Source organism: Rhipicephalus microplus, chromosome X (assembly GCF_043290135.1).
Source record: "Rhipicephalus microplus isolate Deutch F79 chromosome X, USDA_Rmic, whole genome shotgun sequence".
NCBI lineage: Eukaryota > Metazoa > Arthropoda > Arachnida > Ixodida > Ixodidae > Rhipicephalus > Rhipicephalus microplus.
Genome location: NC_134710.1, coordinates 11,319,199 through 11,341,277, shown reverse-complemented (window position 1 = coordinate 11,341,277; position 22,079 = coordinate 11,319,199). Strand labels below are relative to the sequence as shown.

The 22,079-nt window shown below is 44.5% G+C and overlaps 3 protein-coding genes across 9 annotated transcripts in view; 1 reads left to right on the top strand and 2 right to left on the bottom strand.

Annotated features, from left to right (window-relative positions):
- LOC142777433 (uncharacterized) overlaps positions 1-22,079 on the top strand; it is a 175,042-nt gene that overhangs the window by 128,870 nt on the left and 24,093 nt on the right. The window lies entirely within an intron of this gene.
- Positions 1-22,079, bottom strand: part of Pi4KIIalpha (phosphatidylinositol 4-kinase II alpha) — a 310,849-nt gene that overhangs the window by 277,713 nt on the left and 11,057 nt on the right. The gene's annotated exons all lie outside the window — the stretch shown is intronic.
- LOC119182580 (uncharacterized) lies at positions 1,200-2,568 on the bottom strand. Its single transcript, XM_037433405.2, has one exon. The coding sequence runs from the start codon at positions 2,549-2,551 to the stop codon at positions 1,337-1,339; it is 1,215 nt and encodes a 404-aa protein (XP_037289302.2). The 5' UTR covers positions 2,552-2,568; the 3' UTR covers positions 1,200-1,336.

Below are 22,079 nucleotides of genomic sequence, written 5' to 3'. Positions count from 1 at the left end.
CGGGGGTTTTTCTTATATTTATATTAAGTAAAAGATTTAGGACACCCTCTTCGCTAATTACCACATCATCGATCGGCCGCTGCAATGGTGACGTAGAAAACTCGGGCAAAATGCCATTATCATGAGTAAACACAGAAGCAAAAAAAGAATTGAAATCATCAACACGTTGTTGAGTAATTTCAGGTGGCCTCGGAGAGCTTGCTGGGGGAGTTACAAAGCGCCAAAACCTTGAGGGGGCTTCCTTCAAGTATTTCGTCAATGTCACATTGAAAAACCGATCCTTGGACTGCTTGATCAGACGTTTCAGTTCTTGTCTCATTGAAGAAATGCAAGCTGTTCCTTCAGGGGTATAATTTTTTGCACAAGATTTCCGTTTCCGTTTTAGTTTTCTTTTTGTGTGAATGATTTCTCTGGTAATCCAGGGATTGGTTTTACAAATGCGTTTTCTAATCCTAGGTACAAAGCTGTCTATGCACTTCCCTACAACAATTGAAAAGAAATGCCATAGCCTATCAGTGCTGCAGTCAGTGTTGTAAAGGACCTGAAATTCATCAAAGGACCTTTCAAGATAGTCCAAAATAGACACATCATCAGCCGCTATAAAATTCAATACAGTGCTAAGTGTGGGTTTACCCAAGGTGTCTGGGGACAATGCTAGGTGCGTTACTACCATTCTGTGGTCGGATAGGCCTTCTACAACTTCACAACGGCTGAGTAACGGCAACAGCTTTGGGGACACAAAAACCAAATCAAGGATAGATGACCTTGTAGTCCCTATCCGAGTAAATTCAGTGACAGTTTGCGTTAGCCCGTAGCAGAATGCCAGCTCCAGTAGTTGCTCAGCACTTGCAACCTGTTCCGATCCAGGAGACTGGGATAGCCAATTAATATCCGGAAGATTGAAGTCCCCTAATAATAATACGTTATCTTGGAGGCTAAAATTAGAATCCATAAAATTTCTTAGCTTTGCGATTATATCAAGAGAGGAATTCGGCGCTCTATAAATCCCTCCAATATACACAGTTCGCTCGCTGAACCCACACCTAATCCACAACATTTCTATGTCATAGTTATCATCCATCACTGAAAACCTAATGTTGTCTTTAATAAGAAACGCAACACCACCACCTCTTCCTTGCCGGTCTTTTCTAACAATTGTGTAACCTGTAGGTGTTACTTCAAAATTTGCTACATCCGTGTGTAACCAAGTCTCTGTTACGACCATTATATCCGGTTCATGCTCCAGGATTGCGGCTTCAACTGCATCAGCTTTATTCAGCAAACTTCTGGCGTTTACATTAATAACCTTAACAGATGCGGTCGGTCTCGATTTGCGTCAGTCAGAGCTGGTAATACCTGGGCTAGCATACCTGAATCGCTCGTTGGTAGCCTCATTCCAGCCATAGAGAACGTTGTTTACTTTCAATTTATCGATGATTAGTTTAACCTTTGCTCCCTTTGCTCTTTCATCCGCTGATGAAATCCATAGTTGTTTTCTGATTTCAACTACTCGTTTAGAGTAATCTTCGCTGATACTGAATTGTGTCCCCTTGAGGTTGCGGCTGTTTTTCAGTATTTTGGTTTTGTCCCTGAAGTCTCCTACTTTCAAGATGACCGGACGGCTTCTTCCAGGTATTTTCTTTCCTAGACGGTGAATTCTCTCAATGGAGCTACACTTTGAGCCAAGTAATTTGTCAAAGATATCGTCATTCACCTTACTTAAGAGTACTGCCTCATCCTCAAATTCTTCTTCTTCCACTCCGCGTACCATAAGGTTGTTGCGTCTAGAACGATTATCTAAGTCATCGATCTGCCTGGCAAGAGCCGTCAATTCACTGTCATGGCGACCAACACTTGATTCTATCATTGTAAGCCGGCTCTGTATTTCACCCAACCCTTCAAGTTGTTTTTCAATAGTCTGGAGCCTAACATGCATGTCGGAAATGCTGGCATCCGTAGATGTCTGCTTGGCCTGAATTTCATTAACTTTTGCTAGTAGTTTAGTCTGGTTACTTAATATTTCCTCCAGCATTTTTTCAACCTCGGGCCCAGGATTTTCCTCTACGTCACCGGACAACTTCAGTAACAGGCTTACAACTGAAACACAGTCATTTAAGCAACCAAGAACAGTGTGTGGACACGGCAGCACAATCAGGCAGGTACAGTTACTACGAAAACCATACTTTCGATCACCAACCTGCACAAGTAGACGCACGTAAGGCGACATCATCACGGCGTTGCTGCCGCGTCCACTGAAGGTCGAGACCATGGCCCTTGCTTTTATATGCTCCGGGCAGCTTGCTATCGGGGAGGAGGAGGACGTCATCGTGCTCCACGGGGGTGCGCAGTCGACGAAGTTCACGTGGCACAGCATCGTTGACGCCACTGGCGATGATCTAGTTGCGCAGTGGTTGAGTTCCTTCGAGGGCTGGTGCGCATTCTTCATCGGGGTCCATTGATAGTGTTGTCCAGCAATAACATAGGCCGCTGCTGCGTCCGCGAAGAACCACGCCAAAACCTGCACAAGTAGACGCACGTAAGGCGACATCATCACGGCGTTGCTGCCGCGTCCACTCATTTTTCAAGGTATAAGTCAAAGTTCATCTATGCGGCGAGAATATGTATTTTAGAATGATTTCTTCCATCGTGAGAGCTTGAAAATCAATTATTTTGAGCATGTGGCCTCAGTGAACTTCTCATGCAAAATGCGATAGCAAGCAGCCAGGTGACACTTTTTAGGAGACTAGACAGTGAGCTATTTATAGTTTTTAGTGGCCACTTTATACTCTTTTTTTAAAGTGATTTTGACCCTTTGCGGTCCTCTCAGTTAGCGCACGACAACGCCACACGGCCGCAGTGGTCTGCTGTCTGGCACCGCCTGACAAATGTGTTCGTGGTTTATATTCCGTGTTTTTTTTCATTGAAGTCGCACGTATCTTTATAATACATGAAGCGCCTTCTCTTGAAGAATGAGGGAGCTTACTTTGTTGAAGTTTACTTGTCTTTACACTAAGGTGCAACACAATGTTCAGCACGGAGCCTAGAGCATACCCACTCAAGCACGGTTCGCTGAGAAGCATGGTCACGCTTTTACTGCGTGCAATTTTCGGTGGTGCTTTTTGCGAAAGCGAGGACGACTGTATTGAAGGAAAGAATTACGTGCCTCCACCAGACAGTGATGACAGTGATTCGACAGAAATGAGTGACGGATACAACGACGATGGCAGTGGAGAAAACATTTTCGTCCAGCAAACCTGAAGTAAAAACCCCAGCTGGTATCCAGAGAATGCTGTGAGTGTTATCATACGCTGCCCAAATATCGCCAAAGGAGTTGCCCCCTGAATGCAGGAGCGAAAAACATGGAGTCAGTTTTTCTTCCTTAGTTCATATTACTATTTTCGATGCCAGAAAGTGGCGAAATAGTTTTGGACCGGTAGAGGCGGAAAGGGGGTGACAGTTTTGGACCGCGAAGGGTTAACCTACTTTCAGTTTCATTACAATTTTCAGAAACCAAACTTACAAAAGCAAGTAAAAATGAAAACTATGTAATTTTGAAAAAAAAATTCGTATTAAGATTTCCATCTCCCTTTAACAAGAGATGTGCCACACTTGCACCTTTTTAACATCAGGATAACTCATACCTCGATATAACGATCCCAGATATAATGAATTATTGGTTATAAAAAGTAAGTGAAGAATGGCTCTATCATTGATACAGTGCCACAAATACAATTTTTAATGAATTTTCAGATATAATGAAGTATTTTCATGACTGGTGTGATTGTAATATTGAGGTTTGAGTATATTTCCGAAAGCAGGTTCGCAGAGCCTATTAATCCATGACAAACACAATCATCACTCTTCTTTTCCTTTTCCGGTCATTTTAATGTATGTGTGTATGTATTTATGTATGCCTAAAAACAATGAGAACTGTCACGACAACAATTCAAATAATAAATGCAATATAATGCCATAAAAGGGCTAGTAGAAAAGCTATTGTAGGGACATCCAAATGAACTTTACTTTGTGAAATTCCTACTTGAAGTTAAGCATTGTTAAGCATATTCATTACGCTTGTTGATGTAACAAGCCCCAGCGCACGCAATGAGGAAAGTGTTCAGCAATTCCAAGGCAATAGTCTGGAGATTCAACATGTCTGGAGATTCAATAGTATGGAGATTCAACAATGTCTTCACAAGGCATTGTTGACAGACTAGCAGAAGGACGGACAGGTAGACGTACACGATAAGCGGCTATGTGCCACGGTATGCGAGATGGCGGTACTTTCAGTGTTCTCTAGATGGACGCACAGACGGACGCATGGACGGACTGACTGACAGACAAGCAGACGGACGGACAGGTAGACGGACGCATAAAGTGGCTATGTGCCACAGGGTATGCGAGATGACGGTATTTGAGTGTTTTCTAGATGAACGCACAGACGGACGCTTGGACAGACAGACAGACTAGCATACGAACGGACAGGAAGACGGGCGCGTAAAGCAGCTATGTGCCACATGGTATGCGAGATGGCGGTACTCAGAGTATTCTCTAGATGGACACACGGACGGACGCACAGACGAACAGACAGACAGACAGACGGGCAGATAGATGGACGCGTAAAGCGGGTTTGTGCCACAGGGTATACAAGATGCGAGATGGTGGTACTTGGAGTGTTCACTATATGGACGCGCGGACGGAGGCATAAACGGACAGACAGACAGACAGACAGACTGACAGACAGACAAGCAGGCGGACGGACAGTAAGATGGACGCGTAAAGCTGCTATGTGCCACAGGTATGCGTGATGGTGCTACTTTGAGTGTTCTCTAGATTGACGCGTGAACGGACGCATGGATGGACAGACAGACTAGCAGACGGAAGGACAGGTAGACGAACGCGTAAAGCAGCTATTTGCCACAGCGTAGGCGTGATGCGAGATGGCGGTACTCACAGTGTTCTCTAGATGGACGCATGGACGTACGCATAGACGCACAGACAGACAGACGGATGGACAGATAGACGGAAGCGTAAAGCGGGAATGTGCCACAGGGTATACGAGATGCGAGATGGTGGTACTTGGAGTGTTCACTAGATAGACGCGTGGACGGACGCATGGACGGACAGACAGACAGATTAGCAGACGGACGGGCAGGTAGACTGACGCGTAAAATGTCTTTGCGCCAGAGGGTACATGAAACGCGAGAAGGCGGTACTCAGAGTGTTCACTACATGGACTCACGGACGGACGCATGGACGGACGAACCGACAGACTAGCAGACGGGCGGACGGATAGACGGACGCGTAAAGCGGCTATGTGCTACAGGGTATGCAAGATGGTGGTACTTGGAGTGTTCACTACAAGGACGCACGGACAGACAGACAGACAGACAGACAGACAGACAGACAGACTAGCCGACGGATGGATAGGTAGAGGGACGCGTAAAGCAGCTATGTGCCACAGGGTAATTGAAGGGAAAAAAACAACACTGATGGGCTTTCGTTCCATGAAATACCAGCTGCCTCTAATGTACGGGGGAGGTGGCTCTCTGCGATCAGGCGGGACAATTGTCACTGTCGCAAGTTACAGGCTGCTACTGCGGGCGATAAACTGAGATATCACTTGGTTAACAACACCCATTAAATAAACACTCACTAAAAAAATATATACAAAAAATGTACAAAACAACTTGTAATAAGTCCAAACTAAATTAAAATTAACCCACAAACAAACCCCCATACAGACTAAACTGCCCTAAAAATGCAAACTAAGCCTCACTAAGCTTACATTCCCACCAGGCTACACGCTAAATCGTCCTAGTCAACATCAGGCATCTTTAGCCTGATAGTTACCAAGCCGATTCGCAGCTCGTCAATGTCCGGGATCGGTCACGCTGATTATCTTGACGTCAATGTTTTGATAGGTTGTTTCCGGTATCTGTCGAGGTTTTCGACGTTCTCTGCGAACGTTGTCACTGCTGCTGTTGCCGACCTGGTCGCCTGTCGTCGTCGTCCCCTGATGTCGGTGTTGATGTGGCGTAGGCCTCCTAGGTTGTGTCTAGTGGCCGCAGACGATACCTATTGCTGTATGCTGACGTGGCCATTCGCGGACTGTCTTCCTTGGTTGGCCTCGAAAGGGGCTTGTGCCAGAAACGTCGGTGCTTGCTGTAAGCAGCTACTGCATCCCGAGCAGCCTCCTTCGAATTGTGTCGAGGTCTCCGTCTTCTCGGGACGGCCGCGTCACAGGTTGCCGAGTCACTGTTCTGCCGCTCCCGTTGCCACTGCGTTTGGTGGCGAGGCGACCTTCTGCCAAACCCACGTCTACAATCCCGGCTCGTCGCTGCTCGCGCGTCGATCGCCGCTATCGGTTAGCGCATCGGGCCTTGTTGTACGGTGAGCCTACTCGCACTTTTTACAATCTTCTCTGAACTTCCTCGTCGTCTTTGTCTCCGAAGGGCTCCTTTTTATGACATTTGCCGCCTTCTTCAAAAGTTTCTTCCTCAAAAAACTGCTTGCCTCTCTTTTTTGATCTTGTAGATGCCTTCGCTTGCCAAGTGATCACTTTAAAGTAACTTTCACTTCACAGTGGTCACCAAAAAGCACTTTTGCAAGCCCTTTACTCAACACTACACTGTTTGGCAAGTTCATTATTCTATCCTCCGTAACACTATTGGCTACACTGAAAAATTTACCTACCACAGGAGTGTAACACTCACTGTTCACAATGTTGACTAACTCATTGTGTACAAAATTCAGCTTCAAATAAAGTCATCTGTCGACCTACTTCAAACACATTCCAGAAGACAATCTGTTTTCCATGAAAGCAATCACGAGTTTGAGACAACACACTTCAATCTGTACTTTTTCACATTCCGCGCCTTTTTCAGTTTCTTCCTAAGTCTACTCGCGCCCCATGGTTCAAGACGCTCGACACAGCTAATGCCTCTGTTCCTTTTACTCCGATGCCTCCTTGAATCGTCTGTCGTACGTAGCGTCCTGACTCTCAGAAGTGTGGCAGCTTGGGCTAGTTGGTATGGTATGACGATAGGTATAGCGCGAGAACAAAACGACGACACAGAGACAAGAAGGACACGAAAGACACGCTCGCTGCGTCGGCTCTTTTCCTCACTAGCTTTCCTGCCTGATGATCAAGGCATAGCGTTAGCTCTTTCTGAGTGGTTTTCTTTCATATCATGCGTCTGCAACTTTTGCACCACTCTACTTGCGTCCTGGTGACCCTGACCGGTTCTCTCGGCGTCTACAGCTGTCTCTTTTTCTCTTATTTTTATGCGTTTTACAATGCACGTAAAAAGCATCTCATTCTTTCTCGAACCCTCCGGCATTATTATCTTTCATCAATGCGTCGTTCTTTTTCTTTCAATATGCCTGCCCAACCCCGAACATGTGCTCACTGTCTCTTAGCTACCTAGCTTGGTTGCGTTCGCTTCCTCCGTGCACTGTTCTACATTATCCACGTCTTCTACTCTAACCATTGCCTTACTGCAACTCTCTGCAACATCTAATCCCTTTCTCTGCAACTCATCGCTCACATGACCTGTCTCGCTGGCATTAAACTCCTGCTCGCTAACCTTACGCTCAACCGAAGCATAACAGGGAACACCGCACACACTAAATTCTGCTGATGACTTCTTTTCTGTGTGTTTGTTATTTCGGTCTACTTGTGGCTTGTGCAATCGCAGTTGCCGCTCTAGCGCTTACCTTTCTCTTGCATATATTTCTTGCACTTCTGCGCGTTTTGCCTCAAGTTTGGCCTGGTGCTCCTTCCTCATTAACTTCCGCTTTTCCTGAGTGCGTTTTCTTCAATTAACTTTAAACCCTCTTCCTTACTTAGCTTTTGCTCTTGAACAACCGTTAATACTTTGTCCCAATCCATCACCGCAACAACCAATAATCAGTGACTGGGCCCAATTGGATCCTGGCAGGCTCACCAATTGTCACGGAATCCCGGGCTGTCCTGACGCTCCTGTCGCCAGTATGCTAACTGGCGATGCGACCTTCTCCCAAGCCTAGGTCGACAATCCCAGCTCGTCGCTGCTCGCGCGCCGATCGCCGCTGGGGTCACTCGCCTCGAACCTCGCTGTACAGTGCGCGTGCTCGTGCCTTTTCCTATCTTCTTTGAACTTCCTTGTCGTCTTTGTCTTCGAGGTGCTCCTACTCGTTACAGTTGCCTAATACAACTTCGAACTATACAAAAGTATGTAGCTCCCATTTCCAGCATGAGGACTTCACAGATAGAAATAAAAACAGCAGCTCTAAGTAGGCGAAACTGTGAAATTCGCATGCGCTTGATTAGCACGCGGGGTTTGCTTCCACAATAATTTTATTTTTCATCGTTCAAATGGTGCAATCAATATAAACCTTGACTTGCCGTGCATTGCTCTTGAAAACAAAAGCTCAAGGGTGCCCTATGCATTTACCTAAAATGAATTGAAGGGAAAAGAAATGTTCTACTTATTTTTTGTTTAGTCAGTGTATTGTTATTCCCCGCCCCCTCCGAAAGCGTTTTTTTCTTACCTTACGTGGTGTTGCATTGACTCTATTATCGACCCACTCATGACGATGGCAGTGCAAAATGATCATGCTGAGTGATGATGTCATCATGTGTCGTCATATAACGTAACTTTGAGATGTAATTGGGACACCTTGATGAAGACACAAATTTTTGCGAACTGTGAAGTCATACGTTGACGACAGCGCGTCATGATGATTTTTCGCATCACTCGTGTGAACGTTGCCGACACACACGATATATTTCCACGTTTGATGAGGCATGTAAGGCTTTCCCCTTATCTTTATTTGGCATTGATATCTCTGTGCATGTTCGCAAAGCCTCACGTTATCAAGTGACAGCGCTGATGGCAGGCTGCATTTTTTCATGCGTCTAACATTTGCTCAAGGTCAACAGCGTGACGAACACAACAGCATTTGTTCACATATATCGGGCAGTCTTACAAGAAGTGCGCAGAAGAACTAGCCGTTTTTGTTTGTTTTTCATGTCATCACAATAAAGCTGCTTTAGTCTATGAAACGATACAATCGCTTGGTGAAGTACTTGGTTTTCTGACGCACCGTTTTTTTTGCTTCTGGGTGGCAACAAATCTAAATGACAAAAGATTTGCGCAGGGAACTTGAGATCATGTACCTACATGGAAGCAGTGTTACATTTTATTTCATGCTATTTAAGGCATGCACTCCATGCTTGCATGTAGCCAATAGATGTCAGCGTACACCGTTGCTCTTAAGCACCCAAGCTTTCGGTATTAGCTACTGGCAAACAGGTCTTTCGAAAATTGACTCATGAACACTTAAAAACACACTATCAGACTAGCGAGCATAATGATGAAAGAACAATTTTACGAGCATCACTTGACCATGCTTTCATATCGGTGGAGTAGACGACGCGCGAGCGCGTGCCTCGACAGCAATAGCCATGAACAGAACATGCCTTCAAAAAGGACTTGTTGTGAAGTGCGATGAGTGCTTCACTGTTTTTGCTTACAAAAATTTTGTTTATACTTCAATCAGTGCGAGAACAACTGAAACCTCAACCATATAAGAGCTGCGAATGCAGATCCCACCTGCGTTTCAGCGAGTGGCAACGCGGCAGCGACTCTATTCCGGTAGCAGCGCATTATGGCTGAACGCCGCACTAAAGCCGACGGCTGGTTCCCATTGTACTTCGCTCCTTCCCCCCGGCACTGAAAAAAAATAGAGAAGGCGCTGCCCATGCTTGAGCACTCTGTGTCATGTGCTCCGGTCTAAGGCTTGAAAGTGCATCCAAAAAATAAATTTTTGCTGCATAGGATGTGGGATGACACATATTTTCTGTTATTTTGAAGAAGGGTAGTTGCGGCTTATTTCTATGCTGTGTTGCTTGCCACTGTTTTGTCGCACTTTTTAAATACACTTCATTCAAATATGTGCGTGCATTCTTCCTGCTGCTCCTCAAGATTTTTAGCGCAACTAATGGATCATTGTGCCTTTTACAGGTGCAGAAGCACAACACAGAGGAAACGTGTGTGCGTTTTCTGGTTCTGGTCGCTTTGAGTTTCAGTTTATGTGAAAAAGACAAAGAATAGCTGTGTATCTTTCAAACAAACATGCCAAATGCCAGCCTTGAAGGTAATAATGCCATCTCTATAAAGTGAAGGAAACCTGCACAGACGTGCTACCCATTGTTGGGTCACAGCACACCTGGAAACTATAGATGGATTGCCAATATATTTCCAATATAGATGGATACCCGTGATGTGAGTAATCCCTCTATAAATGAGATGTCGAAGTAACTTCACTATTTCGTCTAGCGTCACCTCTTTCCATGAGCCACCTCACTCTGCATAGGTTGGTGTTACTATATATGCATCCAAGCATATTTCTTTGAATTTTCGTGCAAATCGTATTAAGAAAGGACAATGTCATGTGCAGTTCTAAAACGTCTCGCACTGCTCCGTAGTCAGGGCCAAGATGTGCTCCGAGGGCCTTCTTGTCTTCAGCAGAAGCTCTGCAGTCAGCACCAACACACTTTGCCCCAGCGAAGTGTGGACCACGCACATAACCAGAGTAGCTATAAGATTGTGCACAAAGGTCAGAAGCTATACGCACTTACGGTGGAGGAGACAACTTGAGGATGTAAACAAAAACCCGTGAACGGCTGTGGATGTCTAAGGCTAACGGAAAACATCGTCTCCATAAAATTTGAAGCTGTACTGCTGTCATCCTCGAACTAGAAGCTCGTCCTCACTCAATTCTGGTTGGGTTGCAAGCCAGTTCCAAGTAGTGCATGTCTTTTGCAGTGCGCACCCATGCGCGCGTGACGACCATGCCATAGGAGCGACTAGTGACACTATATGCAACCTTGTGTCAGATGCAACGATACAAGCAAAATTAAAGCTGCTGGAAACTGGCTGAGAAGGCCATCTCAACACTTTAAACATGCGGCAGACCATCAGAAATATTTTTTGTAGAATAAATTTTCCCTGACTTAAAGCAACAGCTGTCTATTGAATAGCTGGCATAAATTTCAGGCATTTACTATTGTTAAACAATATCAAATTGCAAAGCTGACACTTCAATTCGATTTTTGGCGTGCAAGGCTTCCTTTCATTATTGAACTTCGATGTTACTGCTGTATAATCACGAGGGGCATGCACTTTTGTCGAGTTCGCCAGCCTAGTGCAGTTTTTCAACAATACACGCACATTGGTTCATGCAAAGGTCTGTCAGAAGTAATCATGTTGCCCAAACGGGCAAGTTCAAATTGATTCTGAAAGTTGAGTGGCTGGACTAACTACTAGAAAATGCTGGGTGCACGAGAAACAAGTTTAACATGCTAAAATCTACAATACGAAGCGTCGATCACAAGTGATTGATTTCAATAGGCATGGTAACGAAAGAGTTGATTATTTTTGCGCTTCAGTGCTTGAAACATTATATTGCTAAAAAGTCGAGGCAGTGTATACCTGCTGTGAATTCAAGGACGCATTTGTTGTAACTTGTGCGCAGGATTCATTATTTAGTAAAATATTCCACACGATGTCACTGAATACATGTAGTGAATTGCAATATGTGCCTACATTACACTGTGTATGTGAGCTATTTGATCACACTATTCAGTGTCACCACAAATGTTAGCAGCATTGTTAGATTTATGTAGGCATGTAGCTTTGAATATATTGCCACATATATTAGGTGATTTTTAGGTGATGCCAGGATGTGGTTTTATGCAGTAAATAAACCATCATTCAGTGCTAGTTGTCTTTGTCTCCGACCCGAGAGACTCGGAAATCGCCACAATTCAGATCATCTTTTTGTTTGTCAGGTTTGGATGATAAGCAACATATCTTGTGGGCCATCTTTTACCGTTGTGTCTTTGTCCTGTTCTTATTTGTAAAAACGGAGTGAAACAAGAAACCATAAACTTAAGTCCTTTTAGGTGGAATGGACATTTGTGAAAAACAGTAAGAAATAGAGACCGCGGTCAGATCTGCTGATTTTGTCCACCATTTGCTAGCCATTGCGAACCCAGGAATTCCAATCAGAACCATTGCAAAGGAGCTCCAGATTGCAGAGTCAACAGTCTGACTTTCAGTGAATGAGTACTTGACATACCATTCCAAAGGCAGAAAGAAAGGCCAATTCATCTATTGTAAAACTTGACAAAATGGTCTGCTTTGGTCGATGCAGTTACTGAGCAAGCTGGAGCACCCTGAGGATAACGTAATGCTCTATAATTTTATTGAAAAGAACTTTGAAGGCTAGCAGGAACTGCATGTGACTTTACTCAAGCCCTGATTTGGTGCGAACAGTAATGCACAGAAAATTTCAATTGTCGGCAGTGGTGTTAGCTGTCATCGCCAATGAGGGCGATTCCATGCCACTACGATTCTTTGAACAAAGCGTCCTTGTTGATGTGGCTATGTATGTGGAGGTGCTTTATGGCATTGTGCAGCCTTAGAAACTAGGTGTGTTAAAAAAACTCACGGAGGTGAGCTAGTGGTTAAGGTATTGAACTACTGACATGAAGTTTCCGGGATTCAATCCCAGTTGCAGTGTCTGCATTTCGATGGAGACGAAATACTATAGGCCTGCATACTTAATTATAGGTGCACATTAAAGAATACCAGTTCGTCAAAATTTCAACAACCCTCTACTACAGTGGCCTTCATAACAGTATCATCATTTAGTGACATATAAACCGAAAATTATTATTGTTAGTGTGTCCTTATGTACCTCAACATTATTTCACTCTCACCCACATATCACCCTCGTTGACCGTGAATGGCTGGCCGAAAACTTCCACAACCACATTACCTTGAAACTGTAGCTAACTGGTTTTTTAGATTTGATGCCATTCGACTAGGATGTATTGGATGTCATTGAGAGGTAGTCCAACAAGCAGCCACATAACATGAAACACAATGAAGCCTCTTCTTGACGATTCTATTGCCAACATCTCTGTGAAGCACTTGATTATAGACTTAGTGTGTGCTTGTTTGCAAAGCTGTATTGAATTTGTTTTTCTGCTGAGGGCTACTTTGCTGGGTAATTTTAGAAATAGAACGCTTGCAAAAGTACTAGTTCCTGGAAACTGACGTGTTTACTTATTTTTATCTGAGATATGTTTGCAATACATCAAATCAGTGCCACATTCTGAAGTACTGTTACGAAGACCCGAGGCCAACACAGTCCCGAAGGCACCACTTCTCCGAACTCTGCCGACACTGTCGCGAGACGTTCGGTAGTGTAGGTTTCTCGGCTCGCGACTGCTTCTATGCAGAGCTGCTAGACGAGCGGACGAGACGAAGGTGAGTTAAAGCAAGGTTTATGTATAGCATAGAAATAGAGGCGTTACAAATTCGGCACTGGGGCTGACAGTTTAGGGACTCGAAGAGCCGAGATGTCTTCTCTCGCACTCTGTTACAAGGCGCACCGCCGATGAGGTTACGATGGGCGCCACGAAACTCATGGTTGCCAAGGACACCGGGCGTGCCGAATACGAAGGGGCTCGAATCGACGAGAGGCCTTTCTGACACTTAGTTCAGCTGCTGGTGACGCGTCAAAGGGGTTTTCTTTTCATAGACACCGGTTGGATTGGGAGTTTCTGGTTGGTTGGATTGGAAGTTTCAGTTCTGGTTGGAAGTTTGTCCAACCGGAAGCACCGCTGGCCGTGATGTCCGAATCCTTCAATGGGGCCCGCCGCTGCGCGTGGTTGCGCCAAGGACGAGGGATGTTGCCACGCATTGCGTAAGACTCGCCAGAATGGAAGGCGCCGATTGCTTCAACGGGCTGAGGGAGCTCACAGTGCGTTGCATGACAGACGGCCGCCGCCGCTTGATGACGTCGTTGAGTTCATTGCGTCAGGCGGGCTCGATTGCTGGCCTTGACACAGATTGCCTTTTTCAGAGGCATTGACGTTCGGTGTGGACTCGCAGGCGTAACAGCACCCCCGCCACCAGACAATGCGCGGAAAAGACGAGCTGCTTCCACGTGGCTCAGATGTCGGGCGCGCTTTTCCGCCAGGTCCCTCCAGGTTCCCCTCCAGCCACATGGGGAGAATGCAGCTCCAGACTCCATTCCGTGAACACATCCTATTCTTGAGGACAGATCTCAGCTCCACTGGCTTGTCGCCACAACTTGCCGGCCAGCTTCGCTCGTCTCTTTTGACGATATTTGGTCTCGGCACTTGTCGATGGTTCTGCAACTTGTCAAGAACGGTTTAACAACAGACATCACACGACACAAGCAAGTGTTCTCGGTCACCCGACAGAACACAGACAAAGTATAGTACACGATATACCTAGCTACGTGTCTATCGGAATTTCGTTTCCTCTATATCAAGAGGCACATGTCATTAAGAGGCATAGAAGACTCTCAAAATGAGAACTCAAGTTTTTACACGTACAATAACGTAACAAAATAGAATACAACATAAAGTTGGCCCATTGAGATCACTCTGGAAGAGAGTGCTCAGCTAAGGCCGTGATAAAGACAAAATTTTGCCCCGACTGGCCAGCGAAAGACCGAAAGGTGGAGAAGGTACTAACTAAAACACACGGCTCAATGCGTCTGCATTAGCGTATAGCTTTCCTTTTTTGTAGCGAACGTCAAATTTGTGGTGTTGGAGTATCATGCTCCACCTCAGTAACCGGCCACTTTTAGACGACTTGTTATTTAACCAGATTAGAGGACAGTGGTCCGTTTCGACCACAAAACTTGAACCAGAGACATAACAGGCTAGCTTTTGTGGAGGGAAACAACGATGCGGCTTGCTACGGATTGGCTCCTCACAAGTTAGCTCGATATCGTGTTCAATAACGTGTTTTCGGACCGTCCCGGAAACACGACGGTCTGAAAGCACATCTTCAAACTCGGAAGCAATCCTTCTCAAGTCCTCCTTCTGGACTTCACTTAACCTAGGCTCTAGGTTCAACTGCTTTAAGATTACCTGCGATCCCCTTTCAATTACATCACTAGAACTCAAAATTTCCGCTCTCTCTTCCTCTGAAGCATCGAACTGCAGACTTGCGACCACTTGACGTTGAATGTATGGTTTCATCAAGTTACTCTGGTAAATTTCGTTCAGCCGCCTTCCTAGTTTCACTTCATAATTAGTATCAGAAAGCTTCGAAATTATTTTGACGGGCCCTTCCGAATGAACCTCAAGCTTGTTCTTTTTGGACGGCCACAGCAGTATTACCTGACTACCTACTTCAAAAGCGCTCTTCTTCGCCGATCGTCGTAGTACTCCTTTGACAACACTTGTGCAGCCTTCATGTAGCTTTCCACAAGATCTTTCGTTTTTCCAAGCTTCAGAAGAAGGTTTAAGGAGGTTTAGAATGTACGCAACTACATTAGGGTCCTCATCGAATCCCTCCCAGGACTCGCGAAGCAATGGTGTTCTCAAACTCCTGCCACACACAAGCTCTGCAGGGCTAAAGGCAGTGTTCTCATGAGGAGCTCATGTCGAAGCGAACATAGCGGGAGGAATACACTCTTCCCAGGCGCATTTTTGCTCGTAGCAAAGAGCTCTCAGTATCCGTTTCAGAACGGAATGCATACGCTCTACCGGATTTGATTGCGGGTGATGGATCGAGGTGTGCACTACTTTTTTTCCACATTTACTCAAAAAGGTAGAGGTAAGGCAGCTGGTGAAGACACTACCACTGTCGCATTGGATTTCAGAAGGAAATCCGACTCGTGCAAATATAGATAGCAGTGCGTCCACGACATGAGGGGAATTGAGCTCCTTAAGTGGTATTGCTTCCGGAAGTTTTGTGGCTACACAGAAGGCCGTCAGGATGTTCCAACAACCTTGCCTTGACTCTGGAAATGGCCCAACGATATCAATTACTAGGCGCCGAAAAGGTTCTGTGATAATTGGCACAAGCTTCATGGATGTCTTACACTTGTCCGTCGATTTCCTCGCTCTCTGACAAGTGTCGCATGAGCGTACAAAGTCTTCGATATCCTTCCAGCATTTCGGCCAATAAAACTCAAGGGAAACTCTAGCCTTTGTCTTTTTTATGCCGAGATGCCCTGCCCATGCGTTTTTATGCGCCAGTTCCACTAGTTGGTGACGATACTTTTGTGGCACCAAGAGCTGCTCATATTTGCGACTTTGTGCATTTGTGTAGCTCCGATACAGCAGCCCTGCTTTCTCAAAAAAGGAAACATTCTTTTTCTTTTTTCGCAAGTTCACGCTTTGCATTGCGCTTTAATTCAGAGGTCCTCACGCTGCTCTCGAATGAGCGTTTCTCGATCAACCCTCGACAGCTCACTCCAACTTTCCGCTACAGGCGAGAGCGTTGCGTCCCTCTCACTCTGACTCAATGGCGCCATGTCATCTCCTCCGCCGACACAGGCCGCGCCAGTCGCTTCGGCAAAGGGCGGCTCGAGTGACTGCTCAAATGACTCGCACGCAGGATTTCCTGTCTGAGGTTCCATCGACTCGCCGCTAAGGTCACACAGACCAGCAGCTTTTGCACTTGGTGCTTAGCCAGATTGAACAAGATCAAGTTCCTGCGAAAGCTTCCATGCTTGCGATCGCGCGAGGGCCATGTACGCTAAGTTGAAGAAGAACGATTTACCCTGCTCTTTGAGAAGCTGCTCTGAGTTATTAGAAAATAGATAAGAAAAACGATCGGGAAGCACGGCAGACACAGCCGCTTCGGTGCGAAGCTTACCGAATGGGCCTTCAATGAAACCATAGCAATTGGTAAGCAAGCACTCTGCTCCTTGGCGACTTGCCTGATCCACGTGCATTCTCCTGTAAAGTCATCTGGAGACACCATCGAAAGATAAACAACGTCCATAGTTGCCGCTGAGTCTCGAAGTGCTCGACACGTTTTCCCATTCACGCTAATTTCTTGGAGATACTGCTCCAACAACCGCATGTTCTTTTCCGATTCTCGGATTGTTGCGAAAGCAAACTTTTGCTTACAGTTTATCGCGATGTGCCTTTCCTTTTTGCAGTTGTAGCAGTTTAGCGGCTTCCATGATTCAAACGCCCGTGTAGTATCAGTGCGTTGTTTAGGAACCATACTTGATTTCTTCGCTTCCGTTTGCGCATGGTTGCGCCAAGGACGAGGGATGTTGCCACGCATTGCATAAGACTCGCCAGACTGGAAGGCGCCGATTGCTTCAACGGGCTTGCAGGGTGAGGGAGCTTGCGGTGCTTTGCGTGACAGACCGGCGCCGCCGCTTGCTGATGTCGTTGAGCTGATCGCGTCAGGCGGGCTCGATTGCTGGCCTTGACACAGATTGCCTTTTTCAGAGGCATTGACGTTCGGTGTGGACTTGCAGGCGTAACAGTCCTCTGCACACCTGGTAACCAGCTAAATGCATGAATTATTTCAATTGTAATGCATCATTTTTGTTTTGTAGTTAAGGTTGTATCCTCAAATAATTATTCTCAAGGACTGGAAGTGTGGTAACTGTGACAGGAAATAAAATTTTTTAGGCAGTCTTCAGGAAGCACTCGATATATGCAGGGCACTATCTTATTAGAGCAATGCCATAGACTTTTGTACTCATAGTCAGCTTTGTAGCAGTGCAGAAAAAGGCTTCAGCATGTGTTTTGAATGAGTGAATGGAATAATTCAGGTGTTTTATATCTTGATGAACTCACATTAACACTCGTATTGCATTGTCCAAATTTTGTGGTCTGGTAAGGCGATATGAAATCAAATCTCTGCACCAATTATGTGCTATTAATATATCACTTCATGGAATTGATGGAAAAATTCCTAAATCTGTATGTTCGATTCATTTCTCTTTATTTATGTTGCAGTGAAGATTAACTCATTAGTAGAGCTGGATGAATATGAACATTTTGGGTGCGAAGCGAATTCGATTTTGAAGTGCAAGCTCGAATCAGATAGAATATTTTTAATATTTCTCAACATTTCTAGACAATTTTTTATTACTTCGAAGCAAAATAGCCAAAAAAAAGTTCGAGAGGATTTTTAAGCATGGCCTTACGAGATAGCAACATGAAAGTGTTAGGTTTTGTTAGACTGATGATGTGCAGGCGGGGTGGTGTTTCATAGTTGTCTTATCAAGGATGAGGCAATGCAGATGCTGAATGGCATTTATATACATGATTTGGTGCGGCCAAAGTGTTGCCAGCAATACTATACATATGAAAGACAAAGATACTATTGCCGCAGCCTCTTTTCCTCTCTCAACCTATGTCGAAGCCCAACTGAGGGTGTGCACCCTTTTGAGTCCGAAGTTTTAAATCTGCCTCATAGAGGTCAATCTGTAAGAACATCTGAAATTTTGGATGCTAAAAATTTTTAGACTTCCTGCCCAAACTTTAGGTCCAAAACAACAATAATTGAGCCCCCACCTCTGCCAAATCACTCATCTTCATGTTGGAGCCAGCATTTTCGCGAGCCAATACATTTGCGATCGTAGCGTATCTTGAAAGGCAGCTTTGCCGCAATTGGGAATCTGCTGAGGTGAAGCATATTGAAAATTTGAAGGAGTCAGTTTTAGTTAGACGTTGACTGTATATGTCTTTAGGAAATTTGAATAGTTCCAGTAGTAAAATTTTTTAAAATTTTAAGTATTTGCACACCTTTAGTAATTAGTAGTTTAGTTTTCCAGATTTTTCGCTTTAAACAAGTAATGGGGCATGTTGTGTTAGTTATTTGAAAATGAAAATTAGTCTTCAAGCTGCATAAGAAGCTTCATGTCTGATTAACTGGACCATATCTAATGGTGCTGTCATATGTTCCCTCTGTTTTGAGTGTGTTGTCACAGTGACTCAATAAGCAATGCACTTTCACTAATAATTAGAAAAAACTGCAGCAACAATTGTATTACCTATATGCCTTAACCATTTCATTTTTTTCAAGATTTTTTCTCTTCAAATGTTTATTTGTTTGTTTATTATTTTAAAAACTTTGATGTAGGATACTGTGCTTCTAAAAGCATGTTTTAATTTTTGGAAAATAGTTTAAAGATATAACTCAAATTAGTATAACAAAGTTTATTGTCTCATGGCCTATTAGTGACTCACAATTTATGAAGTAATGTCATCATTGAGATACTGATGAATACAACACATGAAATCATCTAGTTAGAGTTTGGTACCTCGATAATTAGTGCCTAAAAAATGTTAAGCTTTAGTGTCGCTGTACCAGCAACATAGCCTTTCATGCACAATTGTTAGAAACTGCTATAACTATAGTCAGCTAAAACTTTAGAAGTCTGCGCCTTTTCCTTCCCAAAGGCGAATGCACGCAAACTTCACCATTGAGCGTGCATCCCTGACCACCTCAATCAGCTAGGCGGCCAGTGAACCCACTTTCGAAGAACATTGCTGAGTGCATGAGCAGGACTATCTCTTTAGCTGTGGAGGCAATCGACTGCCGTGCTTTAGTCCTCTGGGTGGGGCCTTTTAGGGTCTTCCTAATTTGTACCCGCCTATAGATACAACGAAGAATGCTGAGGAAGCAATGGAGCCGAAGAACTCTCAAGAAAAAATTCTATTTGCCCATTGTGGCAGTCACACACCCACAGATTGTTAATTTCAGGCAAACTGGCTTTGTTTCATTTTATGAACTTCAAATATGGCTCTTGAGTACTGCAGCATTCATAGACAATATGCCTGCTTTTTGCCTAATCTGTTTGCTTTCATGAAGCTAGAAAGATGATCTTGGGTGCTATTTTGCCTGTTATTATTGATAACAGGTGCATACTGTTGCTTTCAATCATTCACAAAATGTGATTAGTGGGAAAAAGTCTTCTTGCCTTTAAAAAGGCATCACCACATAAAATAGCCGCCCTGGGGCAGGAGGAGCTTAAGCCCAACTAGCCATCAAAAGTGGTGGGTGTAGTAATTAGCTCCTCCTTTCTCCAACATTCAGGTTCTATTCTCCTTGTGGAGAACAGGCAGGATATTTGTGCTAGCTGTGTCGTTGCTGCACAAAGGAATGTCACGACTGTTGCCTGTTCTCTGTGAATGTGCACAAAGTCTAGTTTGTCTTTTGTGAACATACATCTATTCTGTGTGTTCATGTATTCTGATCATGGTAAATATCTGAGCCTCCTACTTGAATAACACTCCCATAGTCTCCATATAGTTGTGAAAAAATGCTACCTTGTGTCTTTACATGTTAGCCACAAAAAGTAGTACACAAGTATATTAGTAGCACATGTAGTTGATGCAATAACAGTATTTAAATATATCAGCATTAAAGTGTTCAAACAGACTACTTAATTGAAGCCTTTATTTTACTCACTTTCTCAAAAAATACTGAGGACCTAAATAGGTAACTCTGTGCCATTTCATTTTGGGGAGGTCGGTGATCAGTGGAACTGGTGGCTGCAAGATCCTTTTTGGGAGTTGTTTAAGGTATGCATAGTCACAGAGCTGCAGTGGAAGTTGCGGTATTCCCCAGAACACTATTTTCGATCAATATCGGCATCTTCTTAACTTAAACAGTGCATTGAAAATGCATCTGTGGCATGAAGTATTCGCGAAAGAGCAATTCGCCTGATGTTATGTTGTCGCGCAGAGGGCATTTATTTCAAAACCACAAGCTTTCATAGAAGGTGTTTTCCATTTACATTTGTTTTGCATGACATGTAGAACACATTCATATAGTTTGAATATAATCACTTTATGTGAGTTTGGCCCAGTGTTGAGACACAAGCTTTGGGAGCATGTGGTTTTCCGGCTCCAAACCCTGCCAAGAAAACTGTTTTTATTATTTTATTCGCAGCATGTTTTTTTTCTAATGCATTAGTTTCTCCGTACAGGGTGTAAGCGTTTCTGCTTTATTTCTTCAAACTACACCTGCTCTCTAGGTGGTTAGAAATTTTCAGTCTCCGCATGCAGTGATCCACTGGAAATTATGGATAATTACGACCTAATAATAAATGTATGCTCCATCCAGAGCCATAACAGTCTCACGGAGAGAGAACTTCGAAAGACGTTTTACCTACAACATTTGCTTATCTCAGTGACGTCAAGCACTTTACGCGTGTTTCAGATAGTTGAGTGTTGTCATGCTGATGCATGTTTGTGTTGCTGGTTTCAAGCCAAGAACTGGCAAATTTCATCCGAAATTCTGGTATCACCGCTCAGTCGAAAGTCATATTATAGAAAGGAACTTTCAGTCTTAGATGTGTGTGGTATCTAGTACTTTAGCATAGAAAAAGAACTTACGGTGAGAAAGAAAACTAGCTTGCACGACTCTTTTATATATTGACACGAGTCTCTTATATAGTACTGACAAGTTCATCGTAGTTTGTGGGAAGAGCCTATACTATAGTTTAGAATGTAACAGCTCGTCTGTAAAAAAGTGTTCTCGCTCAAGTTTCCTGCCTTTGGCTTTCAACTGCAACAATTATCATTCCGACCAACTTTGTCTATTATGTATTGGTTCTGCATCTTAGTAGTGGCACAGTCTTTCATACCAGTTTGAATCGAAAAGGTTGAAACAATAGTTAGGCTAAGAACCAGCAGGTAATGTTCTACCTGGTACAAATATTTAAACACAAATATCAGAACCCAGGAAAAAAGCCCCGCAGGGGCGCCTGCGCAAGTAGGCGTTCGGTGTGTAGCGACACCACGGACCGGAGCTAACGGGGGAGTTTTGACTTTCTCCCACGCCTAGCTGTGCGTGGCTTAGCCGTGTCCGGGAAAAAGGGGATCCTGGGGGTTGAGCCGACACGGGGTGATTGGACCTTTAAGGCCCCCCGGCAGAGGCAACACAACCCTTTGGCCCCGGCTTCACGTAGACGGCACTCCTGGGCTGACCCACCCAGGGGAAATCGGCAGTCGCCTTTTCCTATCTCTCTCTCCCTACATCTTCGTCTTTAACGCTCACTTCTTACCTGTCCTGTGGTCTTCTCTTTTTCGTTTACTTCCAATTTTTCTGGCGGCTAGGGTTAACTCTGGGGGCACTGACCACCCTTGGTCAGGACCACAGGGTTATAGTAGAAATGTAAGGCTAACGTGTGTATACGTTCCCCTTGTTGGACTCTATGGTGGGTGGTCAGCATAGCTACCGAATGATCATGCTTTTCTATGGAAAAAAGTAGCC